This window comes from Stegostoma tigrinum, chromosome 13 (genome assembly GCF_030684315.1).
Source record: "Stegostoma tigrinum isolate sSteTig4 chromosome 13, sSteTig4.hap1, whole genome shotgun sequence".
NCBI classification, from domain to species: domain Eukaryota; kingdom Metazoa; phylum Chordata; class Chondrichthyes; order Orectolobiformes; family Stegostomatidae; genus Stegostoma; species Stegostoma tigrinum.
The window spans coordinates 21,762,039-21,780,121 of NC_081366.1; the positions used below are offsets into that span (position 1 = coordinate 21,762,039).

At 39.1% G+C, this 18,083-nt stretch overlaps 1 protein-coding gene across 3 annotated transcripts in view; it reads left to right on the plus strand.

The window, feature by feature from the left end:
• Window positions 1-18,083, plus strand: part of LOC125458216 (protein KIBRA-like) — a 116,364-nt gene that overhangs the window by 80,971 nt on the left and 17,310 nt on the right. For all 3 annotated transcript variants that reach the window (XM_059650602.1, XM_059650603.1, XM_059650604.1), the window contains 4 exons: window positions 2,103-2,274; window positions 3,071-3,235; window positions 7,791-7,883; window positions 13,555-13,785. In XM_059650602.1, the coding sequence (XP_059506585.1) occupies window positions 2,103-2,274; window positions 3,071-3,235; window positions 7,791-7,883; window positions 13,555-13,785 (661 nt within the window). The remainder of the gene's footprint in view (window positions 1-2,102; window positions 2,275-3,070; window positions 3,236-7,790; window positions 7,884-13,554; window positions 13,786-18,083) is intronic.

The following is an 18,083-nucleotide window of genomic DNA, read 5'->3' on the forward strand; positions in this document are numbered from 1 at the left end:
GTGTACATGTTTATAGGCTTGTTTATCTTAAATATCATGTTTTTACCTTTTTTTCATGGCAGTTTCTCCTGTGCTCCTTTCCCGAGTTCTGAAGGCCTGTGGTTACATAGGCACCAACCACATACCTGTGCATTACGCAAATAATTATTGTTTAGCAAGTCTCAGTAGACATGGGGACATGTTAGTATTTATAATGTAATCCTTAATTATATTAGGATCTGTTTGAAAGAGATCAAGTCTGGAATCCTGATTCTGTTTTGTTTCTCTCCCTTTCTATTGACACTGCTCCCCATTCCCACCCTGGGGACACTAAACAGTCGACTAGCTATTGTTTGAATTCAACGAACTAGCTTGATTTTGGGGCGAATTATGATCACAGTTGCCTAATTTAGGCAGTCGACAATTTATTGGTGCAGTTTTTCTGCTAGTTTATTGAGAAGCAGCAGTGTAGGTATGGTACATTTAGTTAATTAGGTTAATAAAATAAATACGCAACCCATGATAGAAAAGAATACTTTACTGATACAAGGAGTCCCGTAAAATGGAGGAGTAGAGGCAGAGCACTCCCACATGCCGGATGTTTCACAATCTTTTGTGGTAACCTTTGGTAGCAAACGTCTCTGATCTTCCTTTGAGCTGATGTAAGGAAACTGTTGGTCTTTATCCAAGAAGGTGGTAGCTTGTCCACCTAGCTCCTTTTGTAATTGTCTCTGTCACCTATCCCTGGTGGTATCTTTATTTTGGAGATTGACACAGCACAGATGGTCAATCACCTGGCTAAACCCACTTGGCCAATATTCTTGATATTAAGCTGTTTGTTGTCCTCTTGCTCACCTTCATTGAAGGTTTGTTTCAATTCCTTCTAAGGATAAATCCTTATTTTTTGAAAGCATGCTGTTATAATTGAATAATGTAGCACTTAATAAAACTTCTCTTTATGCTTTTAGAAGGCAAGTTACTAATGTAACATCATTAATGAGTTCTCAATCCACAAGGGAACTATTAAAAGCATACAGTTTTAAATGGGGTCTCAATTTCCAACACTGGATGCAGACCAAGGACCAAAGGTGAATTCTTTCTGAGTAGAAAAGATTGGACAGTGGTTAGCAGATTAGAAGTGCGGTACAGAGAAATACTGAATGTTGTCTTGAAAATGTGTTGAGGGTCCATTCTGGGTGGTCACTCTCAAAAGTTTATTAGATGAAAACTAGCCTATCAGATGGGTAACTCCACAACCAATACCCATTCTGCTCCATACTCACCTTTCCAGAGCAACTGTCCCTGACTAGACCAACTGACCACCTGACTGACCTCTTGAACAGACTTGACTACCATTCTCCTTCTGACCACCTGAATATCCAATGACCTGATCACCTCTGTCCACCAAATGGGCCTGATTACCCAATCTAACAGTGCCTCCCAACCAGATGTGACAAACTGCTAACCTGATCCTCTTCTATCTCCCCCACAACCCCACAAATGACTACACATTCTTCAACTTAGCCACTTCATCCCACCTCTCTGTTTACCCACACTAGCTACTGTAAATTTTAGATTAGATTCCCTACAGTGCGGAAACAGGCCCTTCAGCCCAACAAGTCCACACAGCCCCTTGGAACATCCCACCCAGACCCATCCCCCTATAACCCACACACCCGTGAGCACTCTGGGCAATTTAGCACGGCCAGTCCACCTAGCCTGCACATCTTTGGACTGTGGGTGAAAATCGGAGCACCCCAGGAAACCCACGCAGACACAGAGAGAATGTGCAAACTCCACACAGACATTTACTTGAGGCTGGAATCGAACCCGGGTCCCTGGCGCTGTGAGGCTGCAGTGCTAACCACTGAGCCACTGTGCTAACCACTAGCTTATAATTTATTTATATTTATCCTCACATCCATTTTGAATTTTATTTGAGGTAACCTGTGTCACTGACAAGCACAGCCAGAGCATATCCAAAAAAGGATAAGGATGCATATCTCAACCAGGAAACTGGGTTATTTTTCCATGTGATTGGAAGGAAGAACCAAAGATAGGAGAGTTTATTCTAAATAGAACAAAAGTATGCAAATTTTTTAATCAAGGTTCCTTGCTTACAGACCAAGCGCACCAGTGAGGGAAGATGAGTACAATGAGAAAGAAATTAGCAAGGAGGGAGAGCAAGAACAAGAAGACAATGAAGAAATACCATGGGAAAATGAAGGCAATGTTAAGAATACCAATGAGCAGACTGATAATCAGTCAGTACTGGCGGCAGTTGTTGCAGTGAAGGTGAATATTTGTAGGAACTAGTTGATCAGCTTCTGTGATTGTAAAAGCATATCAAATATTGGTCATACCTATTAAAATTTGTGAATTACTATAGTACACAAAATTTAGCTTGATAGAATTAGTGAATTTTTGGGAATCAATGGACAAGTTTGTGCTGGGAAAAATAATGCGAAAATGTAAGAAAAACGCAAGTAGAAACTTTTGAAATGCAAGTTCTCTACTACTGTAATGCTACTTTCACAGTTTGAATGCCTTTACTTCGTGTGCATATTTAGTACAGTGTGTCAGCACACAAGCTAAGAAGTACAAACAACTTGTGTTCTTGTATCCAATTATAATGGTATTAATTAATTATAGTATCATTAAGTTGGTGTAGGTTATAGTGTTGAGTATGCGAAACATCTTTAGTATTTCTGCTTGACTTACAAAGTGCAGTAAGTGTAATTTAGCTTTTAAACCTGGATGTTGAATCAGAAGAGAGTTTTTGATCCTGTTGGGCACAAGAGTAATTTTTTTTGGTCATTAAAGAGTTATCATGAAGCATGTGAGCAAGCCCATTTGATGAATTAAGAGGCATGAGGCAACTGAGTATATTTTCTCAAGTTGCAAGTTAATGTCTTAATGAAAATGTATCCAAAGCAACGTATTGGCAACATATATGTTAAAATACACTGCTTTAAATGTGACTTATTTTCCCTATAATATATAGGCATGAAAATAATAAGGAACGTTGCCAACGTATATTGCACATTATCACTTTCTAGAAATTGATTCGATTATGAAATTACCTCCACAGTTTGATAAAGAAACTAACACTGAGGAGACTGAGACAACTACATTTGCAGTGCGTCCAAAGGAAAGAAGAACTCATTCGACTCAACAGAGCCCTTTTGTGAGAGGCAGTGCTATTATTCGTTCAAAAACCTTCTCTCCAGGTGCACAGAATCCTTATGTATGCAGGGTAAGAAAGCATTCTGCTGGATTTTGATCTTAATTTTGTTAGCATTTCTGTTCAACCTACAGCTTACAGGTTCTTTGCCAATTGAATGGATTCCTTTTCCTGTCTTTATTTTTGTTTTCATCTTCCATCTTCTCACCCACTACATTTATCCTGATTGACCCTCTTCCCACAGCTATTCATGGTGAACTTGGTCAGCACATTCAGCTCTTTTCATTCTGAAAAGCACCAGTAATGTGAGCTTCTGTTTTGAAGAAAACATAGGATTTATCATTGACAGTCATTTCTGCACCCTGTATGCAGTGTGCCTTTCATTTATGGCAGTCTTTACTAGATCATTCTCATCTTATGCTCCCTTCTCACATGTTGCTAACTGCATTATTCATAACTGTGCTTGTGCTTGCAAATGTAGATAAGGGGATTAAGGTTGCTTGTTGTATTGTTTTGTTCTGAATCCTACTTTTGCATGTCAACAATAGGCAAAAAAAATTAGAATTTGGCTACAAGAAGACATTCAAACAGAACTACACTGTATTTGAGATAACAAGGTTTAGAGCTGGATGAACAAGCAGCATTAGAGGAGCAGGAAAGCTGACGTTTCAGGCCTAGACCCTTCTTCAGAAAATTTTCTGTGCCACCTGTCAATTACACTCCCCTGAAATGATAACTCTGTGGTTTCTCTCAGCCAGACCTGCTGTGTTTTTCCAGCAATTTCTGATTTTTTTGCATCCACCACATTTCCAAGGAAGTCCATTTTTGATCCAGAACACTACTTGTGTAAGAAAAGTTTTTCAAAACATTTACACTTTTGCTGATTACTTTAAATCTATACTGTCTTATTCTGAATCCTTTTTCAAGAGAAAACAGCTCCTCCCTACTGACTCTGTCCAGACCTGGTCAGATGTAACGCAACATCAGATTATAATCCAACAGGTTTATTTGAAGTCATAAACTTTCGGAGTGCTGCTCCTTCATCAGGTGAAGTGTGTTAGTGATCTCAGACAAACTTGTTGGACTATGTAGAACGTAGAACAGAGCAGCGCAGAACAGGCTCTTCGGCCCTCGATGTTGCGCCGACCTGTGAACTAGTCTAAGCCCATCCCCTACATTATCCCATCATCATCCATCTGCTTATCCAAGGACTGTTTAAATCCCCCTAATGTGGCTGAGTTAACTATATTGGCAGGCAGAGCGTTCCACGCCCTTACCGCTCTCTGAGTAAATATCCTGTGTGTCATGTGACTTCTGTCCTTGTCTGCTCAGTGCAACGCCAGTGTCTCCGCATCATGTCTGTCCAGATCTGTCGTGATTTTGAAATGTTCTTTTCAATCTCCTCTTTGCCTTCTCTTCAAGGAGAATGGCCTGAGTCTTTTTAATCTTATAACTGAAGTTTTTCATTCCTAGAAACATTTTTATAAAACTTCTGTGCAGTCTTTCCCAATATGTTCTCTTGCTTTCTCTAAGTGCCGAGAACTCTACACAGTACCCCAGCTGAGGTATAAATGCATCTTGTGTAAGGTCAACATAACCTCTCTGTTACAAAATGCAGGATACCATATGCTTTATGAACAGCCTTCTCATTCTGTCGTGCACTTCTATTAGTCAATGCACATATACATCGAGGTTGGTCTGCTCCTGCACCCCCTTAAGAATTGTGCCAATTACTTTATAGTTTCTGTTCATGTTCTTTCTGCCAAAGTACATCATGTCACATTTATCTACATTGAACATTATCTGCCCAGTCCCCTCAACATGCCATTTAGAGTGCTGCATTGCTGTCCTCACAGTTGGCAACGCTTCCAAGTTTCATGTCATCTGCTAAATTTGAAATTTTCCCCTGCACACCAAGATCTAGATTATTAATATGTGATGAAAAAGTAGGCTCCCAGTGTAGCCCCCTGGGGAATCCACGACAAATTTCTTCTGGCGCAAAAAATGTCCTTTGACCATTGCTCTTTATTTATTATTTAGCAACGTGGACGCAAAAGCTACTGTTTCTTTTATTTTGTGAGTAGCAGTTTCTCCACATTCTGTTCTTTAGCACTGTACTGAATGCCTCTTGATAGCTAATATATGCTACATCAACAGTATTACCCTTGTCAACTCTTTCTGTTACCTCTTCAAACAACTGTAACAAGTTTATCACAAATTCTTTCCCCTTTCAAAAATTCCTTTTACTACTTCGGAGTCAACACTCCTTTTTCCATGGTGGAATCTTGGAGGTCTGAGCTATGTGGCTATTTGGTGAGAAATGTGGCAGAATCACGCCAGAAGTCTGGTGAGGCCTAACCATATATTAGGAGCAACTTGTTGCAACCTTTAAGTTTTGGATATTGAGGTGTGATTCTTGCCAGGTGCTGCAAGTTGCCTATTAGGGCAGGTAATTGCTTGTTACAACCTTACTAACAACACATCTTGCCTTATTAATATGCAGCTTCCCATCCCACGAGCTGCTGCAAGTAAATTGGATGCTGAGAGTTCTTGACACAAAAGTCAAAGTGGACACCTGACGACTTCAGCATGCCACTGGCTGCAAAGAGCTTCCATGTTGCTCAATACACAACTGCTTTTCAGGGCACAATCCATGGACAGCAGCCACACAAACCCCTCTACTCCTATACCCTCTTTAGAATTGTATTCTTTATTTTCTGTTGCCTTTCTTCATTCCCCTCGCCAAAATTATCACTTTGCATTTCTATGCATTACATTTAATCTGCTACGTCTCCAGACTACTGTGTTCACTTAAAGTTTATCACTGTCCTCACGATAGCTCATAATACTCAAACGTTTTCTGTTGTCTTTACATTTTGAAATTTTGCTCTGCATATCAAAATCTAGGGTATTAATACTTAGCAAGAAAAGCAGCAGTTGTATTGTTGACCAGTGGGGAACTCCAACTGTATATAGTCATATTGCCCAAAAAACAATATTTTGACACTACACTCTGTTCTTGGTACTTAACCAGACTTATATCCATGCTGCTGATTTTTATTCCATGGGCTTCAACTTTGCTGACTAGCATTTTTTTGTGGCATTTTATCAAATGCCTTTTTTTCACTACACCTCTTGTTCCATCACCACAAAGAAAGCCTTAGAGTAGTTCAACATTATTTGCCATTAAGAAATCTGTGCTGTTGACATTAATGAATCCATATTTATCTAGGTGACTGTTAATTGCGTCCTGGATTGTCATTTGTAGAAGCTCTCCCACCACTGTGGAGCTGGCCACTGACTACTGGGTTTATCATTGCACCCGTTTTCGAATAGGAATGCAATATTTGTAATTTTTCAGCTTTCTGGCACCACTGGAAATGTATTCAAAGTAGGATTGGAAGACCAAGGACAAATTTTGGCTGGACACGTGAGTCGTCTGGACTCAGCACTAGTTTATAAAGCTTAAATCGTAATCTTTGCATCCATTTCCTTTTATTTTCCTTTGCTAGTTTTTTGTTCTCTTGCTTCTTTTTGGTCAGTAGCTATTCAGGATCTTCCATTCACAGTCTTCCAGATGAATCTTTCCCTTTTTTTACCTGTTCCAATACCACTCCTTTCAGCCATGCAACATGAAACATTTCATTATTTAATTTCTCTTGTTCTGTACACTATCACAGATCTTTCATGTTTGTTTTTCTACCCACCCTTTTCCATCTTGCAGATAAAAGAATGCTATGACATTTTTAACTTGTTTCATTGAAATGTTGAAACTTTTTCTTTCAGTCAGCGCTTCAAGACCTGCTAAATATTTCCAACATTTTCTGCTTTTTTTAATTACAGTTTGTTTCGGTTTATGGAAATAAACATTTAACTATTAAAATTTTAACTTGTCAGAATTGCTGTTTTGGTGTTTGTACTTTCGTAGAATAACAAGTGCACATGTTCCTGACTGGCTGTGAATTCTGACCATTTGTCCAGACAACGTGCCCATTGAGAGGCAAATCTTGGTAGCATCAATCCTAAGTTTGTTCATTTTTAGTTCTTTTGAGCGTCTTTGTGTATTAGGTTTTCTAATTTATTTTTGTGGTGTTTGCAAGCGCCGAGCAAGTGTTAGGGCTAGCGATCCTCCCAGTGTTCACTAATTGTATGGCCTGGAGCCATAAAATTATGATTGCTGTGAAATTTGGAGGCAGTTGGCTCATGCAACAGCGCATGTAACAAACCTTTTGGTTCCTTGTTTCTGTGCTTACTCCAATAATCTTTGAAAGGGTATGCTAATAAATGTATTTGTGATTTGGATTGACCTTTGCTGTTTTGAAATGCGTCAGCAGTTTAAAACAATCTAAATTTTAAGAACCGCAATCTAAATTTGCAGAAAGGTAGAGAGAGAGTAAGGTAGAGTTTAGAAAGGAGCTTCCATAGAGTGAGCCATCTTTGCTCCTACTACAGAAAGGTCATCTGTATATTTTCTATATTTTAAATGCTGAACATGAAAGAAATATACTAAAATGTTTGGTCCAGTGGAATTCTACGTGTCGATCAAGAATGATTTTGACTTTCCGTTCTCTGTGAAGATTTCTTTGCTGAATGTTATTAATCAAATAACAATTATTTTCTTTTGCAGTTAAATCGAAGTGATAGTGACAGCTCAACATTAGCCAAAAGGCAGCCCTTTGTTCGGAATGCCATGGAACGACGCAGTTTGCGAATGAAAATGGTGAGGGGAGGAAAAAAGAATAAAGAAGGAAGAAAGCCATTGCCAATTTTAGATGCCTTCAATGTGCTTAAAAACTCTAAACGGTTTAGTTTTAAAATAAACTCACTGTAGTTAAGGAATTGCAATTTTCATTTCAGCATCATGTATTTATACCAGGCATATTCAGGTTAAGCAGCCTGCGCTGAGTAAGGGAAAGTGTTAATAGGTACAATTTTATGGACCAATTGCAGGTAGAAAAGCAGAGGTGGACCTGTAAATTAGGTCTCAGTGTCACTGGTACTATCCATGGCTTGCACTCTACAACAATTTTATGAATGGTGGAGAGACAATAAGTAGGCAGTTACTTCTCACCTAAGGGCTTCGTGCTGTTGTCATTCCAATTTAATGGGTGGCAAGAGAGGTCTTTGTCCAATGTGCAGCTCAACCACCCTATGCCCAGTTGGGCACTGAATGAGAAGGGGTTCTCCTCCTTGGGTTCCTTGTAACAATCACCTGTGCTCACCAAACAAAAACAGTTTTGTCTTCCCATAACTACCATCACTTCCTGCTCTGTCCGACATGATCCACAGCACCCTCACATTGACCTGGCATCAGTGGGATCGTTGTATTTATCTTGAATTTGTTCATTCATCTGTTCCCCTTCCCAGGATTCCTGTAATATCGTTCAAACCCACTGCTACTGGTAGTACCTAGCTGCTGACCTATGATTGGCTGGCATCTCTGAATTGGAACTGGAACTGCAGCTGCAGATGGATATAATCCTTCTTTATACTAATTAAAGAGCTTTCTGAACAATTGTAATGGATAAAGTTGGCCAAATGGAGACATACACACCACCAATGTTTTATGCTGGAGTGTAGGGTGTCTGACTTCTCACATACAGTCCATTCCAGTGTTTGAAGTCAAGAACCTTTTATCCAAACCTGGTACATTTTACACATAAAGGACACACTGTTGCCACTGCATGGCAGAGGTGAACTTAGTGAATTATTTAAGTGATGGTTTGGGTGCTGATCAAGCTGATGCTAATGTGTCCTGGATTTTGTTTGGCTTCTTGAGTCTTGTTGGAAGCACCCAGGCATGCAAGAGTATATTCCACCACGTACTTGACTTACGTTTTGTAATTGAGACTTTAGAAAATCTAGGTGAGTTGTGAATGAGTTGAGTTCCCAGCCTGTGACCTGATTAGTATTTATATGGTTGGTCCAGTTAAGTTTCTGGCTGCTGATAATAAATGGTATTGATAGTAGGGAATTTAGCTATGGTGATGCTATTGAAGGTTTCTGGGAGATAATTAAATTCTGTATTTTTGGAGATGATCATTCCCTTGGCAGTCATGTTATTGTGACACCTGTCAAATGTTGTGCATGGTTTTCTGCATGTGGGCAATTACTTCTTCAGTAGCTGAAGAGTCATGAATGGTACTGCACTCTGTGCAGTCATCAATGGAACATTCACATTTCTGATCATAAGATGGAGGGAAGGTTATTGATGAAGCTTCTGAAGATGGTTTAGACCAGGAGATTACCATGAAAAGATATAACAGTGATGTCCTAGGGCTGAAATGCAGCAGCCACAACCATTGTTTTAGGTATGACTCCCACCATTGGTGAGTTTTCTGCCGATTCCCATTGACTACACTTTTGTTAGAGCATCTTCTGATGAGAGATCTGTGACCATTTGTGTTCCTCAGGGATCAATTCATGCACCCTTGTTATTTCTAATACATGAATGATTTGGAGAAGAATGTAGGTCGCCTGATTAGTAAGTTCATGAACATCACAAAGATTGTGGATCTGCAGATAGTGAGGAGGATTGCCAGAGGATACAGCAGAAAACAGATATGCTGGAGGCTTGAGTGGGGAAATGGCATATTGTGTTTAATCTGGACAAATGCGAGGTGAAACATTTTGAAGATGTAATGCAGGAGGGAAGTAAATGGCAGAACATTTAGTAGCATCAAAATACAGAGAGATCTAGGCATGCAGGTCTGCAGTTCCTTGAATATAACGACACAAGTGGATAAGAGGGTCAAGGAGCATGTACGTGTAGCATGCTTACCTTCATCGGTCAGTGCATAGAGTATAAAAATTGGCAAAAATTTCAGCTGTATAGAACTTGTAGGTCCCACTTGGAATATTGTGTACAGTTCTGTTTGCAATGCTACACCAAGAGTTTAGAGGCTGTGGAGAGGGAACAAAAATGGTTTGCTGGGATGTTGTCTGGTTTGCAAGGTTATTAGCTATGAGGAAAGATTGGACAAACATGGTTTGTTTTCACTTGAATGTCGAAGAATGAGAGGTGACTAAATAGAAGTTTACAAAATTTTGAGAGGCATTATGGATAGTCAGAGTCTTTTTCTCAGGTGAGAAATGACAGTTACTTGGGAACATTGGTTTAAAGTAAAAGGGGTAGATTTAAATGAGATGTAAGAGGCAAGAGGATGGTAATTGCCTGGAATGCACAGCCATAGGTGGTGGAGGCAGAACAATGGAAACATTTAAGACACATCTTGACAGCTGTATGAATAGCAGGGCTTAGGGGGACATGGACTGCATAGAGGCAAAAACATATTGCTTTGGACAGGCGTGATGCGTCCACACAGACTTGGTGTGCTGAAGGGCCTGTTCCTGTGCTGTACAGTTCTTTGTTGTTCTTAGTCAATTTTTGCTTGATGTCAAAGGCAGTCATTCAATTTACATTCCACTTCTTAAGTTCAGGTCCTTTGTCTATGTTTGTACCAATGCTTGGATGAGTTCTAGAGCAGAGTGCTCCTGGTAGAACCTGACTTGAGCATTAGTGAACACATCATTACTGTGAAGGTGTTTCACTGTAGGGATTCCATGATTCTAATTCTGTAGATTCTAGAAAGGTTTCTACTGACTGGAATGTAATAAATGTAACTCCATCTTCAAGAAGGCAGAAAGGAGAGTGGAGAACCTGTAACTTTAACATCCAGCGTAGGGAAAATGTTAGAATCTATCAAAAAGGATATGCTAGCTGAACATGAAGAAAAAATGGCAAAATTGGGCAGACATGGGTTTGTGAAAGGGAAGTTATGTTTGATAAACTTTTTGGAGTTTTTGTTTTGAAGATGTTTCCTGTAGCATACTTGCAAGGGAACCACTGGATGTGGTTTCTTTGGATTTTAGAAAGCTTTTGATATGGTCCCAGACCAGCAGTTAGGAAATAAAATGTACAGCACACAGCACTGAGGATAATAAACTAGAATGGATTGAGAATTGGTTAATAGTCAGAAAGTAGAGAATAGAAACAAATGGAACATTCTTAGGGTGGCAGACTTTTGCTAGTTGTTGTGCCACAAATGTCAGTCCTAGGTCGACAACTGTTCACTACGTACATATAATGATTTGGATACGAGGACCAATTGTATTATCACCAACTTTGCTGATGACACCAAACTGAGTTGAGAATACAAGTTGTGAGGAGCATTTTAGAGGACCTGGACAGACTAAATGAATGGACCAGAAGATTTTAGATTGAAAATATTGCAAGTTAAGTGTAAAATTATTCGCTTTAATAGAGGAAAGGGGCAAAGTTACCTAATTGGTATGAGGTTGGAAAGTGTGGATTTGCAAAGGGGCCTGAGTGTCCTTGTCCACTAGGTGGTTTAAGCAGATATGCAGGTGCATTAACAATTAGAAAGGCAAGTGTGAATGTTAGTATTCATTTCAAGAGGATTTGAGTACAGAAGTATATATGTATTGTTGCAGTTGCATAGAGCCTTCTTGAGACTTCCCTGGAATGTTTTGTGCAATTTTGGTTGTCTTATTTACGGAAGGATCTATTTGTTGTCGAGGGTGTGCAACAGAGGTCCACCAAGTTAAACCCTCGAATAGTCATAATCTTATGAGGACTCATTGTGGAAACTAAGATTGTGTTCCCTAGACTTGAGAAGAATGAGAGTTGATCTCATTGGAACTTACAAAATTGGGTGGTTAAAGGTCTGATATTTCCCCGATTGGTGACTCTGAACCAGGGTGCTTAATGTCAGGAAATGGGGCAGGTTTTTTAACCATGAGATGTGGAATAGTATCTTCACTTCAAGATCAATCTTTGGAATTTTGTATCTCAATAAACTCTGAAAGCTCAATCATAAAGTAGATTCAAGATATAAATCAACAGATTTCCGGGATTAATGATATAATGAGAAATAAAGAGAGTGCAGGAAAATATTACTGAAGAGATGATCAGCCATGATCTGGAATGGCAGGACTGGTTCGATGGACTAAGTGACTCCTTTCCCATGTCCCTTGAACCTCCTTGAAGTGGTTTATTTATTTAAATAATTTCAAATTTATTTATTTATTTCAAATATGAATTGAGTAAATATTTGAAATTGAAACATTTTCAGGATTATGAGGAAAGGGCAGGGGATTACAACTCATTTGACAGTTCTTTCAAAGAGCTCGCACAGACTTGACACCTTTTTCTGCGCTGTATCACTTTGTGAATCACTGATCTCTCTCTTGCTCAGTGAAAGAGCTATGTAGGAATCGGTTTTTTGGAGTCTGTTAGTTATATTTAATGACTTGGGTCTTGTCAGTCGTGGAGCTGGTAGAGCCCCATGCTGCTGTCTTTTTTTAGTTAGGAAAGTCTGATGAATTAGGTGCCTTTGTGCACTTAATTGAGCAGCAGCAGGTTCAGGATGGGTGAGGTGGGAGAAGGTCCAGCTGCTGAGAGCTACTGGCCAATTAGAGATGGTAGTTGTTTATTACTTGGCAGCACCATTGATCTGAGTGATGATTGCTGCCAGGACTAGAGCCACCTGAGACCTAGGATTGCCATGAATCTACACACAGAAGTGTCATGGTGGAGGAGAGGGGGCATGAGGGTATCAGCAAAGACAGGTGGGTGACCACCCTGGCCATGCCTCTTCCAGATATCTGGTCCCTTGATCAGGAATTGAGCATCTGATGATGGATTCCCTCTCTCCTTGTGTCAACAAGAATAAAATACAGGATTTTCAAGCTGCCTAAATGGTGTGACCTCCAGCTGTCTCTGGTGAATGCCAGCTGTAGTCCTATGGGATCTTACAATGTCATTACACCTTGCTGCTAATTAATGCTAGAGGTCCCAATCACCACCCATCTGTCTGATTCAGTTCTCCCCAAGTCCAAACTCCTTGAAGGAAGGCATTTAAGTTCTATCCTATATACCTATTATACCACATGACCATTAATTATGTCTTGGTTCACCTTCTGTGAGGTAATTTTGCTTGTCATTTTAAGCTGAGCGATTTGATGTGATGCTCTACTTTTGTAGACTGAGGTGAAATATTATGGAGTCATAAGGGTGGTTAGACTAATTTGAAAATGATCAACATAAGGGGAATTATGATTAATTCATCCAAGTGATCTAATTTACAACAAGGAAAGGAATTTGGGGTAAAAAGGTTAGAAAACATGAAAATGAACTGTGAAACTCGAGCATGAGCTAATTACTTAAAATACTAGTTTACACTTAGGTTAATACCTTAGAGCTCCCCATTTCGTCCGATATAAAACAAATGGCCAAATATGTCATTTTTCGACAATTCAAAAGGATATTACTGAGTTTGCTGGTTTCCAGTTTATAAGTGCATAAAGGCTGTAAGGTCATTAGATTTCCTCCTCAAAGAAATTCATTATGTAAATTTTATATTTTCCAGCCTTCAATCAGAAGGGTAGGATCAGAAAGGCTGATGCGAACCTCTTTAGATTTGGAATTGGATCTACAGGCATCAAGGACCAGGCAGCGCAGGCTAACACAGGAACTTGATATCTTGAGGGACCTGAGACGACAAATTGATGAGGCCAAAGCCAGAGGAGAAACTGAATTGCCTCAGTGGGTCAAAGAGGATGAGAGGTTTCAAATCTTGCTAAAGCAAGTTGAAAAACAGGTAATGTTATTAATTTTCACATGTGCACAGCATTTAGGTGAGGGCAATGTCCCAGTTGATGTGTACTACTAATTTTCTTTACTGAAAATTAAAAATTGCAAAGACAACCCTCTCATTGATTACAAATGAATCCCTAATTTTGGCCTTTGAATCAGAAGGTAAGAATATTTTGTTGAGTTGATAGACCAATTGCTTGCAAGATTGACACAATCACATTAGAGTCATCGAGTCACAGAGCTGTGCAGCATGGAAACAAACCCTTTGGTCCCACTCATCCATGTTCACCAAATATCCTAAATTAATCTAGTCCCATTTGCCAGCATTTAGCCCACGTCCTTCTGAACCCTTCCTATTCATTTACTCTCCAGATGCCTCTTAAACATGGTCATTATACCAGCTTCCGCCAATTCTTCTGACAGCCCATTCCATACATGTGCCACCCTCTGCAATAAAAAGTTGCCCCTTAGGTCCCTTTTAAATCTTTCCCCTCTCACCTTAAACCTATGTGATCTAATTGTAGACTCTGCTACCCTTGGGAAAAGACCTTGGCTATTCACCCTATCTATGCCCCTCATGATTATATAAGCTTCTATAAGGTCACCCCTCAACCTCTGACGCTCTAGGGAAAATAGCCCTAGACTATGCAGCCTCTCCCTATACCTCAGACCCTCCAACCATGGCAACATCCTTGTAAATCTTTTCTGAACCCTTTCAAGTTTCACAACATCCTTCCTATATCAGGGAGACCAGAACTGAAGGCAGTATTCTGAAAGCTGCCTGATCAATGTGCTATACAGCTGCAACATGACCTCCCAACTCACTACATTAACCAATAAAGGCGAGCATACCAAACGCCACCTTCACTATCCTGTGTATCCCTGAGTCTATTTTCAAGGAACAATGATCCTGCTGCACTCCAGGTCTGGTTGTTCAGACCTCCCTAAGATCTTACCATTAAGTGTATAAGTCCTGTCCTGATTTGCCTTTCCAAAATGCAGCACCTCACATTTATCTAAATTAAACTTCATCTGCCACTCCGTGGCCCACCGACCCCTCTGATCGAAGTCCTGTTGTTCCGAGAGGTAACCTTCTTGGCTGTCCACTACTAAGAGGCAAATCTTTTAAATTCAAGCCATAAAAATGGACATAATTAAGCTTATATTTTTTTCAAGGAAGGGATAGAATGCATCCATCGGTGGAATTTGAATGCTGGTAACTATTCTGCTTTATCAAACATTAATTTCAATCACATGTTAAGTGAGGTGGCAACCAATTTTAAGCCAGTTTAGCCTTTTGTTTTTAAGTTAGCTACGTCGTACTTATTACAATTTGTAACAAAATCTGTGCGTTCTGTCTAAACATATTTTACTATATGATTTGTTTTGTTTGAAATATTGGCAGTTAGAGAAATGGCTGTATGGCTGGTTGGAAATAGAAGGTCTTGTAATGAAATCTTAAGGAATACAAGAGTTGATAGTCCTTATTGATGGTGAGAGTATTCTTGTCACCTTGGGCTCTCTTTATTTTAGATGCATTCATGGGATGTGGGTGGTGCTGGCAGATCCAGTACTTATTCACCATCTTTAAGCTGCCCTTGAGATGTTGGTAGTTTTTGGTATAATTTATTTTTCCAATCCTTCACAGTAGATTACTCTAAAAAATGCAGGTTCCAAATTCCCTTTTGACTCTGTCATCAGCATCCTGACTAAAACCCTAAATCTCTCTAATATAAATTTCCTGGGCTTCTTGGGGAGAAAAAGTGCTTTTAAAAACGTCCTTAATCTTGGTTTATTGTGAAGATCTTATCTTTATGGTTACAACCTTTTATACTTTTAGAATAATATACTACCCATTCTCCACCTATTTTCTAGTAGCTGATTAGGATGTAATAAAAATATTCATTTTCTTAAGTATTATTAATTTGTTATAGATTCCTGACAGGAATTTGAAATGACCACCAACCAATCAGTAGTTTTTCATTTCTTTCATGCTATTACTATACAAGCATAATATCCATTGTCTTATTTACAGTTGATTTCCCTTGGGAATTTTCCTTGTCCCTTTTAAAGAACATAATCTATTCGTTAAATCATCTTGGCAATCTGCCTGTTAGAGAGTTCTATGAATTGTAAAAGTATTTTTTTTCAGTTGCTGTGTGAATTGCCCTATCATGTTAGTATCGATCCTGTGGTGTTTTCAGAGCTAAAGGACATCTTTAAAACATGACCGTTTACAGCACTAAGTCCTTTTTCGGTCATATTTCCTATTATAATTACATCAGGACTTGTTTTAATAAGTTGAGTTGGTGTGTTTCCATTGTGACCTGGGTAGTTTAGTGAGGATTCCTAATCGCAGAAATATGGTACTGCTGAAACAAAATACTTGCAAGATAGTTTTGGCTTCATTATTTTAACAATGTAAGATTGTCAAGCAGTGTTTACTTCATGTTATTTCATAATAGATGAAAAATATAGTATTTAGTGTTATAAAAAGCTTCAAAGCTACAATTAGATTAGTTATTTTAAATCGTTCATGTATAATTCTGGAAGGAGCTCCTTTTTGTGACGATTTCAGAATTGAAATTTTCGCATCTTGTATCATAGATAATAAATTCTAAAATGAAAGCCTTGCTAGGGTTACTTCTTTGCATTTCTTTCATTTGCCTGCGCTTCTTTGAGTTAATATTGTAACTCCTGAGGCCTCCATTATGTGGTGGGAGTTGTGTTTTAATGCCCTGAAAGAGGCAATTAAGGGATAGAATGTATAAATTCTGGGATTCTGTACTCTGAAACAAAAACAATGGTATTAATAGAAGACTTTAAGCTTCACTTGCGATAAGCAGATTTGTCGAGTATGTTTTGGGTAGTTTCCTCAAGAAAAGGTATCCTAGAACCAACAATGCAAAGCTAATATAATGGATAAGGGTATGCCTTTGGATGTTATTCATGAAGACTTTCAAAAAGCAGTTGATAAAACTGTCCACAAAAGACTACTAACTAGAGACATTTAAGACAAATTATAGACATAACTGTCAAATATGGCTGAGTGATAGGAGACAGAAAGTAGGAATAATGTCAAGACATTTTCTCTCTGGTGAGCTTTAAGTATTCACCTTATTTACTGTTGACTTAGATGATGGGATATAAAACCAGAGCTGGATTTGCAATGGCATAGTTGGAGCTAGAATTGTAAGCAGTATAGCTGGATGCACAAAAATCAAGAGACATAAATACAACAAATGGACAAAACTGTATCAAATGGACTTTGGTATACGCAAATATGAGATCATCTACTTTAGTGATAATCTAAAACCAATAGAGGTCTGAGGAGACTCTGTGCTCTATATGCATAGATCATTAAAATTCCACGTAGAGATACAGAAAATAATCAAAGTGGTATGGTGAACTGTATATAAAATGGACTATAATACAAGGGGTTATAAATTAAAAACAGCTCAATAAAGTGCTGGTTATTGCTTATTATCACACCTGGAGTATTGTTAATAGTTCTGAGCATCACACATTAGGAAGCATTGATTGACCGCTGAGGAAATTTACCAATATGCTACAAAGACTTCTTGGGTTAAAGTGTGAAGAGAAACTCACCATGTATTCCTTCAAATCTTCAAGATTACAATGCAATTTCATTACAAATTTCAAGAAATTGATAGTGTAGAAATAAGTTTCACACATAGTAGGAACTGCAGATGCTGGAGGTACTGAGATAACAAGGTGTAGAGTTGGATGAAAACAGCAGGCCAAGCAGCATCAGAGGAGTAGGAAGGCTGACGTTTCGGGCCTAGACCCTTCTGATGCTGCTTGGCCTGCTGTGTTCATCCAGTTCTTATCATGGTGTAGAAATAAATTGTTTCACTTAGCTACCTTTTAGTATTAGAGAGAGCAGGGGTGCATAGTCTAAAAATTAGGGGCAAGTATGCTGATGTCAGTGGTCAATGCTGATGGTCTTATGATTTCAATTCTCCGTGCATTGACCAATTTCTGCCGTTATCTGGAACCTAGTCAACCTAAAAAACGGCTCTTCAATCTTTTCATTTGTAAAGTTTTGGAGTAGTTTTGTAGCTTGGGTTGTGGGTGTTGCAGTTGTTTGGCTTGTTGAGCTGGTTTGTTGTTCTGCAGACGTTTCGTTATCATGCTGGGTAACATCATCAGTGCAGCCTCCGAAGAAGTGTTGGTGTGTTTTCCCGCCTGGCTTTTAAATTCTGGAGTCCAGTGAGCTGGATTGCCTTACTCCTGGTTTTCCTTCATGGTGGAGTGTATACGGGATTGAGTTCTATGTGT